This window comes from Elephas maximus, chromosome 5, assembly GCF_024166365.1.
Source record: "Elephas maximus indicus isolate mEleMax1 chromosome 5, mEleMax1 primary haplotype, whole genome shotgun sequence".
In the NCBI taxonomy this organism is placed as follows: domain Eukaryota; kingdom Metazoa; phylum Chordata; class Mammalia; order Proboscidea; family Elephantidae; genus Elephas; species Elephas maximus.
Genome location: NC_064823.1, coordinates 80,727,223 through 80,749,536, shown reverse-complemented (window position 1 = coordinate 80,749,536; position 22,314 = coordinate 80,727,223). Strand labels below are relative to the sequence as shown.

The 22,314-nt window shown below is 42.1% G+C and overlaps 1 protein-coding gene across 2 annotated transcripts in view; it reads left to right on the top strand.

Moving 5' to 3' along the window:
* Positions 1-22,314, top strand: part of LOC126077059 (protein Shroom3-like) — a 195,847-nt gene that overhangs the window by 45,119 nt on the left and 128,414 nt on the right. Inside the window, exon 1 of one of the 2 annotated variants that reach the window (XM_049885984.1) lies at positions 13,206-13,335. The exons of the other annotated variant lie outside the window; for it this stretch is intronic. Within the exon in view, the coding sequence (XP_049741941.1) occupies positions 13,273-13,335 (63 nt within the window). The 5' untranslated portion in view covers positions 13,206-13,272. Of the gene's footprint in view, positions 1-13,205; positions 13,336-22,314 lie in introns of those variants that run through there. 2 annotated transcript variants of the gene reach the window in all.

Genomic DNA, 22,314 nt, shown 5'->3' with positions numbered 1-22,314 from the left:
ATTTATATCAAGGAAATGGCTCACGCGGTTGTAGAGGCTGTAACATCCCAAGTCTGTGGGTCAGGATAGAGGCTTCTCCTGATTCCTGCAGCCTCAGGGGCTGGCGAACCCAAAATTGGCAGGTCAGAGAGGCGGGCTGTTGCTCACAGGCTGTGAAGATGGGAGAATCCCAGGGTCGGCAGGCAAGACCGCAGGTAAGCTCCTCCAGTCCCAAGAACTGGAGGTCAAACGAACAGGAGCCAGCTGCAGGATCCAGAACGAGCAAAAGCCTCAGAATCCTGCCAGAATGCCCACCCACACTCAACGCAGGCCACAAGCCCAAGGAAACTCCCCTTCAACCGATTGGCTGCTCACAGCAGATCCTATCATGGGGGTGATCACACATCACATGACTGCCAAAACACTGAGAATCATGGCTCAGCCAAGCTGACACGCAGTCTTAACCATCACAGCCCCCTAAGTTTGAAGGCACTGCACAATAGCCATAACGATGGACTCCACATACCAACAATCATGAAGATGGTACAGGACTGGGCAATGTTTTGTTCTGTTATATATAAGGTCGCCATGCGTCAGAGTTGACTCGATGACAACAACAATAGATGAATAGATAAATATATATACTTTCTTATTAAAAAAAGTCACCCATAATTCTTTTTGGAAAGAAATGAGATATAAATCCCAGGTAAAGTACAGATGAAGTGTGCAGGATGTTTTTTTTTCTTGTCCATAGCCTTTATTTAGCATTCCCCTTCATATTGGGGGACACTAAAGCTCTTATGAATAGAGACTATAGAAAGATGACAGAAGACAAAAAAACAAATCAAATGATAGGTTTTGAGAACACTTATTATGGTTCAGCAGGAGCAGCGTTTTGACTTCCTCTTCTTTCTAACACCAGAGACTTTACTCAGATTGCAAAAATGCTGGTAAGATTTAGTGACTTGGAGACTCAACATTTGTTAGCAGAAAGCAGGAGGAGAGTGGTTACCAGTTTAAGGTTGGGAGCTTGGCTGCTGGACCTGACATGTGAGAACATGGACAGGGCCAGCCCTAGGCAAACCAGGAAGGCTTTTCACCTTGTGTTACTGCTCTGTCTTCCTCTGCTTCCTCCCTACGTACACAATTCCCTCTCCTGGGACCCAAGTCCTCATGGCACCCAGCCACGCCTATCTTCTCAAAATAACACCTAAGCTCTGAAGTGACTCTTTTCTACTCTATCCGTGAAATATAACCATTCTATGTCCTGTTCCTTCAGGTCTCTGTCAAGGAATGGAATCTAGTGTGATAAACTAATTCACAACAAATGTCAGAAGGTAGATATTACATCGAAGAAATGCATTGCAGTCACCTTTCCATGTTGTCTGAATACCCTGTGCGTTCTCGGGATACTGGGCTTGCAGTGTTGAATCAGGGTTCAGCCTTCTCTAGCTCCCCCTGCCTTGGCCCCTGCCATGTCATCATCACTTTCCTGCCTTGCTCTCACACCTGCTGCTTGCAAATAACTGGGGCTTGGGTTGCTTTTTCCATGTGAAAAGGAGTATTTGAAGCACTTTGCTTAGTTGGTAAAAAGGGTCAAGGAGTAGAGAAACTCCTAATTGAATCCCTTAAATATTAATAGAAAAATGGATGGCACATTGAGAGAGGAGAGTTATATATTTAGTTGTTTGGAACATGTTGTTTTGGAAATATAGTATATATTGGGGAAAACAGTATATATTGGGAATTATAGTATGTATTTAAACATATATAGCTACATCCCAAACCAAAACCCACTGCCGTCGAGTCGATTCCAACTCATAGCGACCCTATAGGACAGAGTAGAGCTGCCCCTTAGAGTTTCCAAGGAGTGCCTGGCGGTTTCAAACTGCTGACCTCTTGGCTAACAGCCATAGCACTTAACCACTACGCCACCAGGGTTTCCATATAGCTATATATAATATATTAAATATAATACACACATATAAATATAGTATATATTGGGAAATATAGCCATTCATGGTGTTTTCATGAACCTGTGCTGTATGCATGGGTGAGACATGTCTGTTTACCTTCTTATAGAGGTTTTGATGCTTAGGCATAAAGGAGGAGCTGGTAGTGAGTATTTGGAACATCCCGGCAGTCTGGATTTGAGGGGTGGAGTTAGTTTTGACACGGTAATCCCTTCATTATCAGACTATAAAAGGCAGCATCTTTCCAGGATGTTGGATTGTCTCTGTGGTCCTTTGTTTTGCTTTGTGGTTCCTAAAAGACTTTACCCATTATCATTTTGTCTTTCTCAAACTCAGTAGAAAATAAATAGAACAGAGAAGAATGTGATCCAGGGCTCCAATTGTATTTATTGCTTATGTTGGGTGGCAGTAGATACCGGGATATTCATTTCATTATTCTCTACCCCTTGCATGTCTAAAATATATCATAATAATTAAATGTTTTTTAAAAAAACTAAACAGACTCATCTGAGTTCTTAAACTATGTGCATGTATTACATTAATAAAAATAAACTTAAAAAAACTAAACAGAGCACGTGGTTTGGAGGAATTAGTCGTATATAGTATAGTCATATGATTCATTTGCATAGAAACTAATTTGGCTACAGCTTAGGCATTTCCATTTTCTTCTTCTTTCCTGTCCCTCAAACAAACACAAGTAGAATTTTATGCAGTGATTCTCCCCCCGCCCCGCCCGCCTTTTTCAAGTTTGGTGGGACTAGGTGCTTTGTACCCTCCCTGAGATATAGAAGAAAATATGTGTTTGCTGATATTTGCTTCAAGATCAGCAGCTTCCATCTCTGGGTCTGGGATGGAAGTGAACACAAGTGTGTTTGATCAGTGTTATGGATTGAATTGTGTCCCCCCAAAATGTGTGTCAACTTGGCTAGTTCATGATTCCCAGTATTGTGTGATTGTCCATCATTTTCTCATCTGATGTGACTTTCTTATGTGTTATAAATCCTACCTCTATGATGTTATCGAGGTGGGATTAGAGGCAGTTACGTTAATGTGGCAGGACTCAATAATCTACGAGATTGGATTCTGTCTTAAGTCAATCTCTTTTGAGGTATAAAAGGGAAAAGAGAGCACAGAAACAGAGGAACCTTACACCACCAAGAAACAAGAGCCAGGAGAATAGTGTGTGCTTTGGATCTGGGGTCTCTATGTTGAGAAACTCCTCAACCACGGAAGATTGATGACAATGACCTTCCCCCAGAGCTGACAGAGAGAGAAAGCCTGTCCCTGGAGCTGGCACCCTGAATTTGGGCTCCTAGCCTCCTAGACTGAGAGAATAAATTTATCTTTGTTAAAGCCATCCAGTTGTGGTATTTCTGTTATAGCAGTACTTGATAACTAAGACAAAAAATGAGCAGAATATTTGCATTGCTAACTGCAGTACAGTGAATTACTTAGCATGGCTCTTCTAGCCATAGTCTTTGTGACTTCCATGCAGTGATTGAGTGGGACTATGCAAATAAGATATGTGAAACCTGTGATGGCAAAGATTATGTGACAACTCGTTTGGGCCATGATTTTCAGTGGTTTAGCAGTTATGTAATGATGTAATTTGGAAGTTATGTAATCATCCTCCATTTTGTGATCTGATGTAATTATCCTCCATTTTGTGATTTTTGTAAATCCTAGCGTCTATGCCTGTGGTCGTGGTCCTATTTGGGAGTGATCTATCCTTTATGTTAAGGCATGATTACGGTGGGATGTATCTTGAATCAGCATTTTACTAGAGGGTGTGACTCAAGTCACCACACTTACCGCGTCACCACCCTTACTACCCTTTTTCAGGTCATGGCCTTACTTGAGAGAGAAATCAGCAGAGAGTGTAGAACCTCATTACTACCAAGAAAGAAGAGCTAGGAGTAGAGTACAACCCTTGGACCTGGGATCCCTGTGATGAGACCCTCCTAGACCTTGGAGACAGAGAGAAAGAGCAGTAACACTGGAGATGGTGAGACACGGTGAGAGGCAGTGGCAGAGAAATGGTGGCAGCAGAGGCGGCAGAACCAGGAGATCAGCAAGAGAGAACGCAGTGGGCTTCCCAGCCCACATAGACAGAAAGTTGAGCACCTTCAGGCAGGAAGCTTGCTGGCGAGTAGAGTGCCTTTGGGCACTTGGCAGAGCTAGCCTAGTTGACCCACAGAGCTAGAGAGCTGTGGGCCTTTGGGCCAAGGCTTATTGGCAGAGTGGGGTGCCCCCAGGCACTTATTGGAAGAGCTAAAGAATTTTATAACATTTGCCCAAGCAGGGCAGAGGCTGGCTCATGGGCTCAGGGGCCGAGAGGCCGAGGGAGAGGCTTGCCTATGGGCATGGCTGAAAAGAGGCTGTCCTGATCGAAGAACTGTATCCTGCATGTTCCTGATCCTGAATCATAACCTGGTACTTCCTAATAAACCCCATAATCATGGATATTGCTGGTGAGTTCTGAGTGGCCATTGCAATGAATTATTGAACCCAGCAGAGAAGTAAAGAGTGCCATGAGAGGGACAGCTTGTGTCAGACTTGGTAAAAAGTTTGGAAGGAAGAAGCATGTCTGACCTCCCACCTCATAAAAATCAGCCTTGGGCAGATGGTGGTGGTGATTCTACCCCTTTTAAAGTTAGAAGAGGTCAGATGCCCCTGCCACTCCGTTTTTACACTAACTATATCTATTTCAAAAGCTCAGAAACTTGTGTATTTAATTGGCAGTTTAAAAAGGCCAGAGCAGACAGTGGATGGTGGTTAATATATGTTTTAAATACTCAGAAAAATATTATTTGGCTATAAGTAAGACTGATGATTTATGATCATATAATAGGTTGTCATCTTTCAACTAGTTGCAAGTGCCAGTAATGCCCATTGTGAATAAACCATATAGCCTGGTTGACAGACCACTACCATATCTTTATCCATTGGCACATTCTCAGTAATTCTTGTGAAGTAAAACAAAACAAAACATTAGTTTTTTTGGAAACGAGGAAGATCCCAGGAAAGAAAACTGTATGCTAGTGTCTTAATGGAAGCTAGGGCCACTGTGTATGGCCATGCAGTTTGTGATCTATAAGACTCCTGGGGGCACCATTCACATAGATTTAAAAATGAATGACATCCCTATAGTTGTGCAATATCTCAGCCCTAGTGGTAAATCAAAGGAGCCCTGGTGGCACAGTGCTTAAACGCTTGGCCGTTAACTGAAAGGTCCGCAGTTCAAAACCACCAGCCGCTCTGCGAGAGAAATGTGTGGCAGTCTGCTTTTATAAAGATTACAGCCTTGAAAACCCTATGGGGCAGTTCTACCCTGTCCTATAGGGTCACTACGAGTCAGAATTGACTCATTGGCAACAGACTAGTGGTAATCATTTGTTTGGTGGTTTGGAAATATTCCCAGAAATATTCCTCATGATGCTGTGTATACTTCGGTCTACTTATATACTTCTATATTGAGGCCTACTGTGTATCTCATATACTTCCCTACTAACTCTGTGCCTTGCACTGAGTGCCTACTTAATAAATACCTAATCAATGAAGAAACGAGAGAAAAGCAACTTTTTTAATCAGTTTTATTGAGATATAATACATACAATAAAACCTACCCATTTAAAGTGTACAATTCAATAGTTCTTAGTATATTCACAGAGTTGTGCAACCATTACTACAACCAATTTTAAGACCTTTTTATCACCCCAGGAAACCACATACACATTAGCAGTCACTCCCTGTTCCCTCCTTCCCCCAGCCCCTGACAACCACTAATCTACTTTCTGTTTCTATGGATTTGTCTATTCTGGACATTTTACATGAATAGAATCATAGGTTGTGTGACCTTTTGTGAGTGGCTCCAGTCACTTAGTATAATGCTTCCAAGGCTTATCCGTGTTTTAGTGTGTATCAGAACTTCGTTTTGTTTTTTTTTTAATTGCTGAGTTATATTCCACTGTATGGTATCTTAGTAACCTACTGCTGCCGTAACAAAAAATACCACAAGTGGGTCACTATAAAAGAACAGAAATTTATTTTTTCATAGTTCTGGAGGCTAAACATCAAAATCAAGGCCTTGGCCATGTCAGATCTATTTGTGGGCCTGTCTCCTAGTATAAGATGGCATGGTGCCATCAGACCTCTAACTTCACAAGGAAGGAGGAGAATCAAGATCAACAACTCAAGGCTGATTCCTAGGAAGTAGAGGTCAAACATACCTCCACCCTCCAACTTTTTGTCACTTCTTACGCCAGCAGTCCCTCTCACAGAACCCTCTACTTCTCCACTAAGTTTGATAATGTGTTGCAATGGCCACACAGAACTCACAGACAGTATTCACAATTATGGGGTTTATTAGGGAAGTAACGTAACTTTTTTTTTTTTTTTAAACAGTTTACAGTTCAGGATCAAGAATGACTCGAAACACAGTTCTTCAGTCAGGACAGCTTCTTGGGCATGCCTGCAGGCAGGTCTTGCTCTCTGTCTCTCTCTTTTGGCCCCTCAGCCCCTTGGCCCTTTGGCCTGGCCTCTGCCCTGCTTGAGCAAGTGTTACAAAACTCTTTAGCTTTGCCAACAAGTGCCTGGACTCAGGGGCAAGGACGAGAAGGCAGGAGGAGACAGAAAAGCTGGTAATGGGGAACCCAAGGTCGAGAAGGGGAGAATGTTGACATATTGTGGGGTTGGCATCCAATGTCACAAAACGATGTGTGTTAATTGTTTAATGAGAAAATAATTTGCTCTGTAAGCCTTCACCTAAAAAAAAAGAGAAAGAATAAAATTAAAAAAAAAAAAAAAGGGCCCGGAGTCACCCTACTCTGCCAAGCCTCAGCACAAAGGCATTCAGCTCTCTTGCTCCATGGGTTGGTACACCCCGTGTAACATACTTGCATCATGGACCGGGAAGCCCACCACACCAGTCTACTGGTTCTGCTGCTGGCCGTTTCTCTGCTGCTGGGTTCTGCCATGTTTACTGCTGCTTCTTACTGTCTCTGGTGTTACAGCTCTCTCTGTCTCCTGGGTCTAGGAGGTTCTCGGCACAAGGACCATGGGTCCAAAGGACATGCTCCATTCCTGCCTCTTCTTCTTCTTGATGGTAGTGAGATCCTCTGTTAGCTTCTGGAATGAGCTCATTTTAAGCCTACTGGGATGGCAAAACTGACCAATCCCCTCATTAGGGTTGCATACACCTTATTTGCGTGGTCCCATTCCTGCAAGGGTTCCATGCACCTTATTTGCATTATTAGCAATCTGTCCCCATTGGGCCACAAGCATCTTATTTACATAGTCCCACCTAATCTTTTTGTGGGAGTCACAAGACCATGGAGGGAAGGGCCATATTAAAGTAATTCACTACACTACAGCTAGCTTCTGGTGTCTTCCAGCAACTCTTGGCATTCTTTAGCTCACGTAATATCTGTCTTTCCCCCGTGTGTGTGTGTCTCTGTGTCTATTTTACTCCTTTTATGAGACACCACTCAGAAGTGATTAGATTTAGGACCCACCCTACTCTAATATGACTTCATTAACATAAAAAATAAACCCTCTATTTCCAAAGAGAGTCATATTTATAGGTACAGAAGTTAGGACTTCTACATTTCTTTCTGGGGGACACAATTCCATCCATAACATATGAATATGCCACATTTTATTTATACATTCATCAGTTAAAGGGTTGTTTCCACTTTTTAGGCTACTATGAATAACACTGCTGTGAGTATTTATATGCAGATCATTTGTGTGAGTATGTGTTTTCAATTCTATTGGGTATATACCAAGGAGTGGAATTGCTAGGAAGAAAAGCAACTTTTAATTTAGAAACCTGGAGACTACACTCATTTTTAACTATTATATTAAAAGTCATCTTACTAATGGTATGTGATATACCTTGGAAGAAAGGCCTGGTGATCTATTTCCAAAAAATCAGTCATTGAAAACCCTGTAGGGCATAGTTCCACTCTGACACATGTGGGGGTCACCATGAGTTGGAGTCCACTTGACAGCAGCTGGTTTTTGGTCTGGCTTGACTGGTACTTCTTGGTCTTGCATCAACTTCCCACCCCCTGCCCTAACCCTATTGTGAACCAGTAGGTCAACTGCAGAAAATTGAATCGTACTGAATGTTTGGTCCCTTCGAACAGGGTCATACTTACATTGAATTTGCTCTGATTTATTATTTTGCTACTGCAGTTGGAACACAGACAGTATTCACGAAGAATTGGATCTATAGACTAGAAACAGAGGTTCCCTGTTTTTATTAGTCAGCTCTCAAAGGTTGGATTGAGCCAATTCCAGACAATTCTAGGGCCCCTGCTCTTTTAATTCGGGGCCATCATTCTTTCTTTTTGCTTTCATTAGTGCCAATTACTGAGCTAAGAGACCTGAAACATAGATAATTCAACCAAAGTATTTTTACAGTCTTTAGGTAAAAAGAACTTCTAATGTGTGTGTCCTCTTGTTTTTTATGTGCTTTATAAGTTGTGTTGTTTATCCCGAAACTATGGAGAAGGTGTGGTCTGCTGCTTTCAACCTCTTCTTAGCTGCTAGTATTGTGCTACTGGATTTATCACTAAAGATGAAACAAAAAACTTACAGACTGAAAGCAAATTGTTCAAGTTTATAAATTACAACATTTGCTTAAAAAAAAAAAACCCAATAAGTAATAATAATGGCCTCCAGGAAAACTTTTAAAAATAGGCCATATTTTCATAATAGTAACTTTGTACACATATGCTGTGGTTATGACTTTGCAAGTTGAACATCACTTTAAGTTGACATGTTGGGATTGGTGGACTTGTCAAATGCTGATTTTTAATGAACCAAAGCTATTTAAATGGCAAGCACTAAAGATTTTCTTAGTGGCATATATATTTGAGAAGTAGGTTGCAAAGAGTAGACAGTTGAGAGGGATGTTGCTTGCCTCTTAAGGGGGGCATTGTTTCATTGAAGAGGAATAAAATATGGACTTCCCTTCAAGCAAAGCAGTTGCATTTCTGTTGGCCAGATTTCTTAAGAGCCTGATAAAGCATTAGCCCCACTGTATCCATCATCCCTCTTTTAATTCTTCTTGGACTCTTTTCCGCAGACTGAAATTGGTTGATTTATAGGCTGGCCTAAGGTTTTGAATAGAGAGCTTAGGAGGAACATTCAGGAAATGTTCCAGCAAGCCATCAGGACTGCTGACAGATGGCCAAGCCAGGGAAAGGAGTAGTAATGATAACAACAGCTCACACTCACATGGCTCTCAGTCGTACGCCAGGAACTGTGCTAAGCACCTTACACGATTCTCAGAGCAATCCTGTGAGGTCAGTCAGTTTTTATCCCCAGTTTCGATGAAGGTACTGAAGTATAAATAGGTTAGGTAACCTGCCCAGGGTCACACAGCCATGATTGGCCTAGTTTCAGAGTCAATGCCCTTAACCCACAAAGTGTTACTGCACAGACCGGAAACACGGAGAAACTCTGACACCTGTCTCCGGTGCCTGGCCACCGCTCTGGAGGAAACAGCGAGGTAGGGCTCGGTTCTCGGCCAGCACATTGCCAAAATGGATAGGCAGACTGAGGTATTGTCCTGGCCTTTCAGTGCTTGGAAATTTCAAAGAGGGCAAAAGAAGCCTTGTTGTTGTTAACTGCCATCGAGTGGGCCCTGGCTGATTTTTCGAAGTAGTTCGTCAGGCCTTTCTTTCTAGTCTGTCTTGGTTTGGAAGTTCCACTGAAATCTGTTCAGCATTATAGCAACACACGTCTCTACTGACTGACGAGTGGTGGTTGTGCCTGAGGAAGACTGGCTGAAAATCAAACCAGGGTCTCCTACATGAAAGGCCAGAATTCTACCACTGAACCACCAATGCCCCCACAGGAATCCTTAGTTAGCCATGTGTACCACCCAGAGACTCCTCCAAAATACTAGGGGTTCCTATTATTATTATTAAGGAGCCCTGGTGGCACAATGGTTAAGCGGTTGGTTGCTAACTGAAAGGTCGGCAGTTCAAACCCACCCAGCGACTCTGAGGGAGAAAGACCTGGTGATCTTCTCCCGTAAAGATTACAGCCTAGAAAACCCCATGGAACAGCTCTACTCTCACATTGTGTTGCTATGAGTTGAAATTGATTTGATGGTACCTTTAACAACAACTTTTTTTTTTTTTAACAACAGCAACATTGTTATTATTATTACTAAGGGGAGAATGCACTTTGGATACAATTTCTAGAAAATGAGGGCTTTTTAACAAGTCTGTAAGTGTCAAACGACCTGGCCCAGTTTGCTGCTAGGAGTGAGAGCCCCTGTTAAGCCGTGGTATTCCAATATGCTTCTCAAGGGACAGCAGGGCTCATCAGTAAATCGAAGCATTTCCATGGCCCCTAGATACAAACTAGGTAAAAGAAGCATTTCCTTCTTCAGAACTGCTGCTCTTTTCATTTGCTTCCTCCCACCTTCCTTCCAGTTGCTGGTGTCTGCTGGCAGTCCAGTGATGGATGTGCCCTACAGAGAATTAGCTTGCTTTGTGGGGCTTTTGAATCAGAGCTGCTCTGAAGGTCTGAATGACTGGTTGATTGAGAAGTAATTGATTGCAGAATTTCAAAATGAGACTCAGAGAGTGCATTATGAATTAGATCTAACAAAATACTTTTCTATTTCTTCATTACTCTCTTCACGCATTTCATACTTTGAAATTTCGCACAATTATTTTATAACTTAGTATCAACTTTACTATCTGGTTCCTGAAGCTTTGTGTGTTATATATAATGTTTATAATAAGGAAATTCTTGTAAGATAGGAAGAAGAAAAAATCATGCTTCATAGATTCTAGTCCTGACTCTGCATCGATAACTGCCACCAGGGAAAATAATCTTTCTGAGCTTCCATATCTGTTAAAGAAAATGTTTGACTAAATCGTGTGTAAGGTCCAGGCGACCTGAGCTGAGAGTCTCTACAAGGCACGGGTTCCCATGTCCTACATCAAGGTTAGGAAACCCTGGTGGCGTAGTGGTTAAGAGCTATGGCTGCTAACCAAAAGTTTGGCAGTTCGAATCCACCAGGGGCTCCTTGGAAATAGCAGTTCTACTCTGCTCTTTAGGGTTGCGATGAGCCGGAGTCGACTCAATGGCAGAGGATTTTTTTCACACCGAGGTTAAGATGGGGGAGGGGGTAGATAGGGTGTTTTTCTCCTACACAGAAAACCAGACAAATAAGCATCTTGCTAAAGGTTTAGTCTCAACAAAATTGGTTTTGATGGTGGGATTCTGGGTAGAATTGCCAGATAAAATACAGGAAACCCAGTTAAATTTGAATTGCAAATAAACAAGAAATGGTTTTATTTTGTATAATTATGTCCTAAATGGAGCTCCGGTGGCATAGTGGTTAAGAGCTCTGCTGCTAACCAAAAGGTCAGCAGTTCAAATCCACCAACTGCTCCTTGGAAACCCTATGGGGCAGTTCTACTCTGTCCTCTAGGGTTGCTATGAGTTGAAACCGACTCAATGGCACCTAAAAACAACAACAGGTCCCAATTATTGCAAGGAATATACTTAAAAAAATTTTTGTTGTTTATTTGAATTTAGTTACGTATCCTGTGGAGCTCGGAGCCCCGGTGGCACAGTGGTTAAGAGCTTGGTCTCTAACCAAAAGGTCAGCAGTTCGAATCTACCACCTGCTCCTTGGAAAACTTATGGGGCAGTTCTAATTTGTCCGATAGGGTCGCTGAGTTGGAATCTACTAGACAGCAATGAGTTTTTTTGTGTGTGGGGCGGGGGGACCCTGCTGGTGCAGTGGTTAAGAGCTCTCCTACTAACCAAAAGGTCAGAGTTTGAATCTACCAGCCATTCCTTGGAAACCCTATGGGACAGTTCTACTCTGTCCTATAGAGTTGTTATGAATTGGAATTGACTGGGTAGCAACAGGTCTTTTTGTTTGTTTAGGTACCCTGTAGGAGGCCTGGTGGCACAGTGGTTAAGCACTCAGCTGTTAACTGAAAGGTCGGTGGTTTGAACCCACCAGCCAAGCTGAGGCAGAAAGAAGTAGCAATCTGCTTCTGTAAAGATTTACAGCCTAGGAAACCCTATGGGCGCAGTTCTACTCTGTCCTATACGGTCGCTATGAGTCAGAATCCAGTTGATGGCAAAGAGTGGGGGTATTCTGTATTTTTGCGGGGGAGACCCTAATTCTGGGAGAAGAAATTAGTGGTAATGGCATCAGCCTTAGTTAAGGGTGAAAGAGCAGCTGCTGGAGGATTCAGTAGGTTTGCTAGGTCTGATGTCCTGGCAGAGCACTGAATGGATTCAGATGAGCAGAATGAAAAGACTGAGATTTATAATAATAAAAAATAAATAGTAAAATAAACTTAAAAATAACTTCATTTGTAAAGCTTTAAAAAAAAAGAAAAAGAGCCCTAGGTAAGAAGAGAGCTATCCCTCTCCCTTCCTGTTCTTCACTGTCCTTGACTATGTCTGCTACCCCCAACCCCTTTTCACTCTTAACTGGCTTTAACATAAAGCAACATTAACATCAACATAAAAACATCGATTTTTATTATAGGTTATAGTTATGGCATCTTTTTAATGGCCCTTGTTCTTGATTTTGAAGCAAGTGAGTTGCCCTTGTTTATTTGTCTCATTCTCCATGCCACTGCCCTCTCCCTAATTAAATTGATTTCTGCTGGTGTGTGCCTCAGATTGATTTTTCCCCCTGTGGACTAGCTGTTTCTCAACAGAAAAATGATTGCCAAATTTCTCCAGTTGTCTTCTAAATTTCTGAGCCTTTCAGATTTTCTTTAGGCTCAGCATTCAGTTTTTATACACTCTTCACCCACATCTCCTTATCGCCACCATCAAATTCATTCCTACTCATAGCGACCCTACAGGACAGAGTAGAGCTGTCCCATAGGGTTTCCAAGGCAGTAACCTTTACAGAAGCAGACTGCCAGATCTTTCTCCCACGAAGTGGCTAGTGTGTTTGAACTACTGACCTTTTGGTTAGCAGTTGAGCACTTAACCTCTGTGTCACCAGGGCTTCTCTTCACCCACGTAATAAGTCTTTAAGGAAGTAAAAAGTCTTTACACAAATATAGGGACAAAATTGCATGTGGGTTTTCATCCTGGTATGTAGCTGCTTGTGGCGCTTGAGAGGTAGAATCAACACCATGTGCTGAGGTTTGTTCCTGTTTGTCAAACAAGATCATTCAGCCCCTGTGCGTTGTGTAACTGTGCTTTCCTATGAAGTAAGAGGACTGCTGAGCTTGAGAAATGGAGGAGGCCTTTTCCAGTTGGTAAGCATTTCAAAGCACAAGGCCCTTATGGTTAAAGTAGCAAGAGAATGACCAGAAAAAGGACAGAACAGACTGATACTGACACACATGTGGCAGGAGAAACTGCTGAGGTAGGTGTCTGATGATAAAGGGATGACAGTCGCAATATTGGCAACTCTAGAGCAGTGACAAACCCTGGCTTTTTAGTTATTTATCCTGAGGATGGATGGGTTGTGGAAGGGACTTGCTGCATGTATTGTCCTCTGTGTGGTGCTTTCCGTGGTCCTTGTATTGTAGCCTTTGGTGCCCAACACGTGACATACAGAATTTGTCAAATGGTGGCCATTGGTAAAGGCCAGTTCTAAAGGTGCTTTGTGAGTTTGCCACCTGTGCAACCCAATTCAAAAGGTGAAAGGCTCTTCTGTAAAAAACAAGAACAAAAACAACTCTTTCCTACTTAACATTTCTGCTGCTAGAATCGCTAATGGGTACAGAACCTTCAGAACAGCTTTCTTTTATTGCCAGATACTGGGGCTGCTGAGAATAAAATGATGGCCCCACTATCAGGGAGCTTATAAAATTAACAGATGGTTGAAATACAGTGTAATGAGTGCTGTGGTGATAGTTCACACTAGGTTAGGAACATCTAGGAGGGAACCGGGATACGGAGGATTTCAGCAAAGAAAATGAAGAAGAATATAGGTGGGGGTAGAGTCCCTGGGTTGTACAAATGGTTAACATGCTTAGCTACTAACCAAAAGATCCGAGGTTCAAGTCCGTCCAGAGGCATCTTCGAAGAAAGGCCTGGCAATTTACTTCTGAAAAGCCAACCATTGAAAACCCTATGGAGCACAGCTCTACTCTGACACACACAGGGTCACCATGAGTCAGGATCAGCTCGATGGTAAGGTTGTAGGCTTGAATGTTATAAGAGCTGCCATTGGTACCTTACCCAAGTTTCCTTTATGGGGCATGTGTACTTAATTCAACGTGCTATATTGGCTGCTAAGCCTCACTACTCTCCTGAAGGGAGCTGGCCCACCAGGAGATGCCTGAAAATTACACACCCTCCTTCAGGGTTGGCCAATAGCCAATGGCTGATTGATAATGGAGTACAAAAGTCTGGCTCTCTTGCCTCAAGGTGGACAACTCTGTGGAGCTATTTAGGCTCCAGAGATGCTGTGGCATCAGGCTGAGAATAGACTTCAACTTAAACCACATCTTTTCTTAACTTCTTCTGTGCCATTCTGCTTCCTCACTTCCTTACAGGCATTGCCTGAGCACATCCTTTAATAAATCACTTGCACAAGAACTCCTGTCTCTGACTCTACTTCTAGGAAACGGCTTCTGATGGGAGAGGAGCAGGAAATTGATATAGTTCTGGTGTTGTGGGCTCTTGTTTTCTCTGAGGAGTGAGCGATGTGAGGAGAAGTGGTAGACAACTTGGTTGAGGAGATTGGTGAATGACTAATGTGGGGAATGCGAGCAGTGTTGATTGTCTTAGGTGAGATGAACATTAAATTTTTGTGGCACCAATCTGTATTGCAGTATCTCAGAAGCCTGGGTATGAAAACAGAGAGGCAGATGACTCAAGGTTGGAGTTCTGACAGGTGGACACCTTAGGAAGATGAGACCAGGCATGATAAGAAAGAACTTGAAGGTAGGAAAGAACTAACAGTTTGGGAGAAAATGGAAGTGCCAATGGACCAAAGATATTGATAAGATTGAAGAACATGTGTAATGAGCATAACACAGAGAAAACATGACAAGATTAGAAGGCTACGAGAGTGAGTTTAGATTTTGGAATGTAAGAATTTAAGATTTGAGAGTTACACCATTTACGCCTAATGATAGGTCTAGGATATGCCTGTGAGCACAGGTGTCTGAATCAAGTGAAGAGGAGCACTGAACAGGGGCAGTGACTGGAGAAATTCACGCTGAACATGCAGTTCTTACCTGCCGCAAGCCCCAAAGGTGCCTGTATCTGTATCACTTCCTGTTTCTGAGCCTTTGTGCAGTAGGTGTTCCTAATAAAGGTAGTGAACAAATTATTGGACGTACAGGATTTCCTAGTGAGACCCTTTTTCTTGGTGATATATAGCCCAAAGTATTTATTAACAGTTTAAATATCTCTAATCTTTCAGTTTACGTGCTGTCATAGATCCTCTTGAACTAGTTGACGGTCCTGTCAAATCTCTCAATCAGAACCGTACCCTTATTTTATCGCTATCTTTTTTTTCCATCACATTTCCACTTGTTATCCTTAACTCCTAATCATCTTGCTGACCCAGGCTTTGACGAATAAGGGACACCATGATATTACATAATAAGCAGCTTAATGTAATGGAAAGGATACAGGCTCTTTCCTCTGCCTGGAATGCTCCCCATTCCCTTCTTCATTCAGTTAATTCTTACTCATCCTTTGGGTTCACCTTAAGTGTCTCTTTCTGTCCTCTCCAGACTACTTCAACCCCAACCTCTGTTATATGCTCTCCAAGCACCCTAATTCCCTTCATGATTCTTATCATAGTTGTAATTAAATAAAAATAAAGTAATAGTTGCTTAAGGCCTATCTCACCTGTTGGAATGTAACCTCTATGGGGACAAGGATTGTTTCTGTTTCCTTGGCTCCTGGCATAATGCCTTACATAAAGAATGTGCTCAACAAATATTTGTAGAACAAATAAATGAATGCGTATTGCAACTGGGAGTTAGGTATGCTCCAAGTCTAGTCCTTGATCTGTTTCTACTTAACCATGTGATCTTGAACAACTCAAATCAGCTCTCTGAGAAAAATGAGTCTCTTCTTTTTTTTAACGTTGTATGATTTTTGGACCATCACAATGGATCCCGTGGGCGTTAAAAGGGTAATAAAGGAATACTGTGAATAACTCTATGCTCACAAATTTGATACCTTAGATGAAATGGACCAATTCCTTGAAAGACACAATCTACCAAACTCACCAAAGGGGAAACAGATCATTTGAATAGGCCTGTATCTGTTAAAGAAATTGAATCAACAATTGATAACCTTCTAAAACAGAAAGCACCAGGCCCAGATGGCTTCACTGGCAAATTCTACTGATCATTTAAAGAAGAATTAACACCAATCCTTCTTGAATTCTTCCAGAAAATAAAAGAGGAGAGGACACTTCATAAGTCGTTCTATAAGGCCAACATTACTAGAAAGGAAAATTCATAGAGTAATATCTCTCGTGAACACAAATAAAAAAAAGTCCTCAACATTGATTTCAGATTTCATGGCACATCAGCCAAACAACCTCTCTTAATCCCAACTATACATCTGGGCTAACTAAACCTGTTCTTCTGAAACTTCTTAAAGTGCCTTATTCCCTGAGAAATTATTTTCCTTTGTGTTTCGATAATCTATTTCGAGTAACAAATTATTCGCACATTCAATGGCTTAAAACAGCTATTTATTATCTCAAAGTAAGCAGAATAAAAGTAATAAGGATCTGAATGGAAATCCATGAAGGAAAAATCAGAAAACAAGGAGGTGAAGGAGTGGCCCATGTGGATTTTGAAAAAGAATATTCCAGGCATGAGTACTGCTAGCCCCAGGGTCCTACAGCGGGGCATGCCTGATAGAATAAAAGATCGGCAAGAGGCCCTGGGTAGCTGGAGCAGAGTAAGCAAGGAGGAGAGTAGTGAAGATCAGAGGCAGTGGGCAGCCAGATCGTGTTGGGCCCTGCTGGCCACTTGAGGACTTTAGCTTTTCCTCTGAGTGAAATGGCCAACCATTGAAGGGTTTTGAGCAAAGAAGTGGCATTTAAAAATCTTCACTGTTCTCCTCCTGTGTGAATTTTAGTTTGTTCTCTTGCTTCTAGTCATGGCAAGTTTATATTTTCTTCAACCATTAGAAGGAATGGATTACCGAATAAGCAGGGTAAGCACATACTTAGGGCATCAACAAAATAGGGGCACCAGTTGCCCAAAGCAAAGACCTATAGATGTGGGAGATCAATAGAATTTTACATTGATTGTTGAAACAACTAAGTTCATTGACTCATTTTCTTTGTTGCAGAATATATGGAATATTCTTTTTGTAGAAATGTGGTCTATAGTAAAAACCTTCGTACCTTGCATCCACTAAAAATTTTATAATCCAGTTCATTTTATTCCACTAAAATGGCATATGCCACTTTTGTGTTCAATCACTAGTATTATAGTCTCATTTAAAAAGAAGTTACATCATGGATAGCTAAGACATATTTAAAAAAAAAAGACATATACACACAGATAAATACATAGATAGAAAAAACTCACATATCCCATTTGAATGCATGGGTAAGCAGAGGAGGGAGCACCACAGATTATCAGTGTTTAGGGCCCTCACATGCCTTAATCTGGCCCTGCATGAGATTTAAAAAAAAAAAATCTAACTTTATGTAATTAGCGATAGGCTGTTTCTTTGGGCAGCTTTTTATTTCATGTTTATTGGTTGAGCGTTTACACTTTCACTTCCCAGGGATCACCTATCACCCAGATAGGGATGACTGCTTAGATATAATTGCAGTTTTCATGCAATATGCCCACCTTACAGGTCCTTGGGTGGCGTAAATGGTTTGCCCTTGTCAGCTAACTGAAGGTTGGTGGTTTGAACGTATCCAGTGGTGCTGTGGAAGAAAGGCCTTGTGGTCTGCTTCTGTAAATATTACAGCCAAGAAAACCCTATGGAGCAGTTCTACTTTGTCACATGGGGTCACCATAAGTCATGATTGACATTATACCAATGGGTTTTATTTATTTGCTTTGCCTTGCCCTGGTGGTGTGATGGTTAAGTGCTCTGCTGCTAATCAAAAGATTGGTGGTTTGAACCCACAAACCAATCTGCAGGAGAAAGATAAGGCAGTCTGCTTCCGTAAAGATTTACAGCCTCGGAAACCCTGTGGGGCAGCTCTATCCTGTCCTGTAGTGTCAATATGAGTTGGAATCGACAGCAACAGGTATACTTTCCTTGAGCTGGACTGCAGCACAGGTAGATAGATGGCTCAAGGAAAATGATAGATAGATGGATGGAAGGAAGGAAAGATGATAAGGAAGGAGAAGAAAAGGGAGAGGTCTTCCCCTTTTAGGCAGTGTATAAGGTAGACTAGTTGACATTTCCTTTCTAAGAATCACAAATACAGAGTTCAGAAGCTGTATGATTTAATTAATGCTACCTTTGGAAACTCTACGGGGCAGTTCTACTCTGTCCTATAGGGTCGCTATGAGTTGGAATCAACTCGACGGCACTGGGTGGGTACCTTAATTCTACCCCATTTAATCATCAAATATTTTCTAGTTTAACAAAATAATAATAGGGTTTCTATTTATCTCCCAAAGGCAGTGGGAAGGTTAGAGGGACTTGGCACTGGGATATTGCCAGTGGGCAAGAGGAATATTTGATTGCCACATGTTGAGAGTAGCTAACAAAACTAAGCTTTGCCCTTTGCTATGGGACACCTTCTTTCCTGAATGCTCAATAATGCCTAGATCTTTTTCTTTGTATTCTGGTTTTATGCAAAACAAATTACACTCTTGTTGACTTCACTGTAACCCATGAAACCGAAGAAGTGAAAACTGAGTTTCATAGAAGGCGGTTTCATCAGACCTGCCTCTTGCATTTGTGTGATGGAAGCTGAGAGCACAAGCATTTTCCAACCTGATTTTATGAAGGAAGAAGTGTCACCAGCAGTAATCAGCACAGGCACATAACAGGAATAGACAAACTCCTTCTTATTCAAAATCACATACTTTTAGAACTGGCGGCAATCTAAGAGGTCATCTATTCTCCTTCAATCCTCCATCTTTGTACAACTGAAGAAAGTAGGTCAAGCCCAGAAGTGCCCGCTGGCACCTGATTTCAACATATACTAATTGTGGAAAGTCATGCGGAGGTTTGTGTTGGAATCATAGCACTGCCACTTACCAGTTGTTGTGGCCTTGGCAAAGTGTTATCTCTTCGAGCTTTACTTCCCACATCTGTCCTACCCCATGAGTTGGTTGCAAAGCCATCACATAGAGAAAAAAAAACCCAAACCCCAAACCCACTGCTGTTAAGTCAATTCTGACTCATGGTGACTCCGTATGTTACAAAAGTAGAACAACTCCATAGGGTTTTTCTTGACTATAATCGTAGAAGCAGATTGCCAAGACTTTGTTCCATGGTGCCGCTGAGTGGATTCGAACCGCTACCCTTTAGGTTAGTAGTTGAATACAAACTATTTATTTGTACCACCCAGGGATGTTGGCAGAGAGCAGATACTCAATAAATAGTAGTCATGAGTAGCTCCCTTTTACTGCCAGTGATGATACAGAATAAAAGCCATCTCATCAAACACCCAGTATAGCTACAAAATTTTGAAATGCCAACCACTGATGCACTTGTTTTGAGCAATATTCAGTATACTAAAATTCCAGAGTAATTCAGGATAAAACAAACAATCAAACAAACAAACCAGTTGCCACAGAGTCAATTTACAATTTAGACACCTGGTGACCCCATGTGTGTCAGAGCTCCATAGGATTTTCAATGGCTAATTTTTCAGAAGTAGATCACTAGGCCTCTGGGTGAACTTGAACCTCCAACATTTTGGTTAGCAGTGAGGGGGTTAATTAGTTTTCTAGGGCTACTGTAACAAAGTACCATAAACTGGGTGACTTAAAACAATAGAAATTTATTCTATCATAGTTATGGAGGCTAAAAGTCTAAAATCAAGGTGTCATCGGGGTCACACTCCCTCTGTAGGCCACAGAGAAGAATCTTTCCTTGCCTCTTCTGGCTTCTTGTGGCTTCTGGTGTTCCATGCAGCATAGCTCCAGTCTCTGCCTCAGTCTTCACATGGCCTTCTCTTTGTGTGTCTTTCCGTGTCCTCCCTTCTTCTTAAAAGGACACTAGTAATTGAATTTAGGGCTCACCATAAACCCAGGCCAGGTGCTCCTTGGAAACTCTATGGGGCAGTTCTACTCTGTCCTATAGGGTCACTATGAGTCGGAATTGACTCGACGGCACTGGATTTGGTTTTTTGGTTTATAAACCCAGGATGATTTTATCTCAAGATCCCTAAATAATTTCATATGCAAAGACCCAACTTCTAATTAAGTCACATTCTGAGGTGTAGGTGAACATGAATTTTGGGGAGACGCTATTCAACTCGCTACCACAAACCAAACCTGTTGCCATCGAGTCAATTCCAACTCATAGCGACCCTAAAGGACAGAGTAGAACTGCCCCCATAGGGTGTCTAAGGAGCACCCAGTGGATTTAAACTGCCCACCTTTTGGTTAGCAGCTATAGACCTTAATCACTACGCCACCAGGGTTTTTTTTTGTTGTTGTTGTTCAACTCACTACCCAACCAAAACCATTGCAGTCGAGTCAATTCTGACTCATCTACAGGTGGCATAAAACCAAAAAAAAGAAAAAACCGGTTGAGTCAATTCCGACTAATAACGACCCTATTGGACAGAACAGAACTGCCCTATAGGGTTTCCAAGGCTGTAATCTTTATGAGAGCAGACTGCCACATCTTTCTCCAATGGAGCGGCTAGTGGGTTTGAATTGTTGACCTTTTGGTTAGCAGCCAAACACTTAACCACTGCGCCACCAGGGCTCCTATAGGTCCTATAGTTAGTTTGAAACTAAGAACAAGATGTAGTTGCTATGTTTAAGGAAATGAGAAAAGACTTTTGCACACCGTACGGTGTTTCAGTGAGGACTGTCGTTAAGTTCCACTGGAGAGGAATGAACACAGTTCTCTGTGTGCATAAAAGAGGTTGCTTCTGGACAAGAGGCCCAGGGAAGTCTTTATGGAGAAAGTGATATTTGAGAGCGGGGCCGGAGGGGGTGGGAAGTATAAAGAAATTAGAGGTCATTCTTGTTGACTTTGGACATAAGCACTAGTACAAGGTGTATATGGATTTAATAAACTCCTCTATTTAAATGAGCATAGAATATGTGAAGAGGAAAAACTTAAAATATAATAATAATAATAGCTACCATGCTAATAAAAATTGCTACATGCCAACTACTTTTCCCCTTTGTCGGTTTGTAATACTGTGGTGGCTTGCATGTGTTGCTGTGATGCTGGAAGCTATGCCACTAATATTTCAAATACCAGCAGGGTTACCCATGGTGGACAGGTTTCAGTGGAGCTTCCAGACTAAGACACACCGGGAAGAAAAACCTGGCAACCTACTTTCGAAAATTAGCCACTGAAAATCCTATGGATCATCACAGAATATTGTCCAGTATAGGCTAGAAGGCACTCAAAATACACAGTGGCTACAACAATAGACTTCAACGATTGTGAAGATGGCTTAGGACTGGGCAACGTTTCGTTCTGTTGTACATGGTGGGTGTTGCCATGAGTCAGACTCAACCCTACAGCAACTAACAACCACTTTTCATGTATTTATCCTTTTGCTCGTCGTGCAATACCATGAGTTAGATTATGATATTTCCACTTTATAGATGAGAAAACTGAGGCACAGGGAGGTTAAGTGTATTACCTAAAGGCTTCACAGCTAGCATGTGGCAGAGCCAGACTTGGACCCAGGTCACCTGACTACAGAGTCCATGCTTCAGTTTTGACATTAGACCATGTGCTTGACCTTCTCTGTTTGCCCCTCCTGATCCACTTTCTATTGTTTTTCACCCTGTTCTGGGCTCCAGGGGGCTGAGCTGTATGGACTCTATCAGTGGGCTCCCTTGCCCTCTGGCTTCCAGTTGGAATAACGTAAAGAAATTTGAGAATGGGGCTCAGGTTTGGCAGGGTTGCATTCCTTTATTGGAGGCCACAGTCAGCCAACCTTTCCTACAGCCACAGATCTCCCTTACAGATACAGGTCTTTCTACAGCCACAGGTCTCTCTTACAGCCACAGGTCTCTCTTACAGCCACAGGTCTCTCTTACAGCCACAGGTCTCTCTTACAGCCACAGGTCTCTCTTACAGCCACAGGTCTCTCTTATAGCCACAGGTCTCCTTGTGTTTCATAACCATTCCCTCTTCTTGCTGCCAGTCAGCTATTGCTAGCCCTAGATACTTCACCATCCCTGTCTGGTTCCTTAACCCTGTCCCTATCTTCACAAGTAGCCTGTCTCTCTAT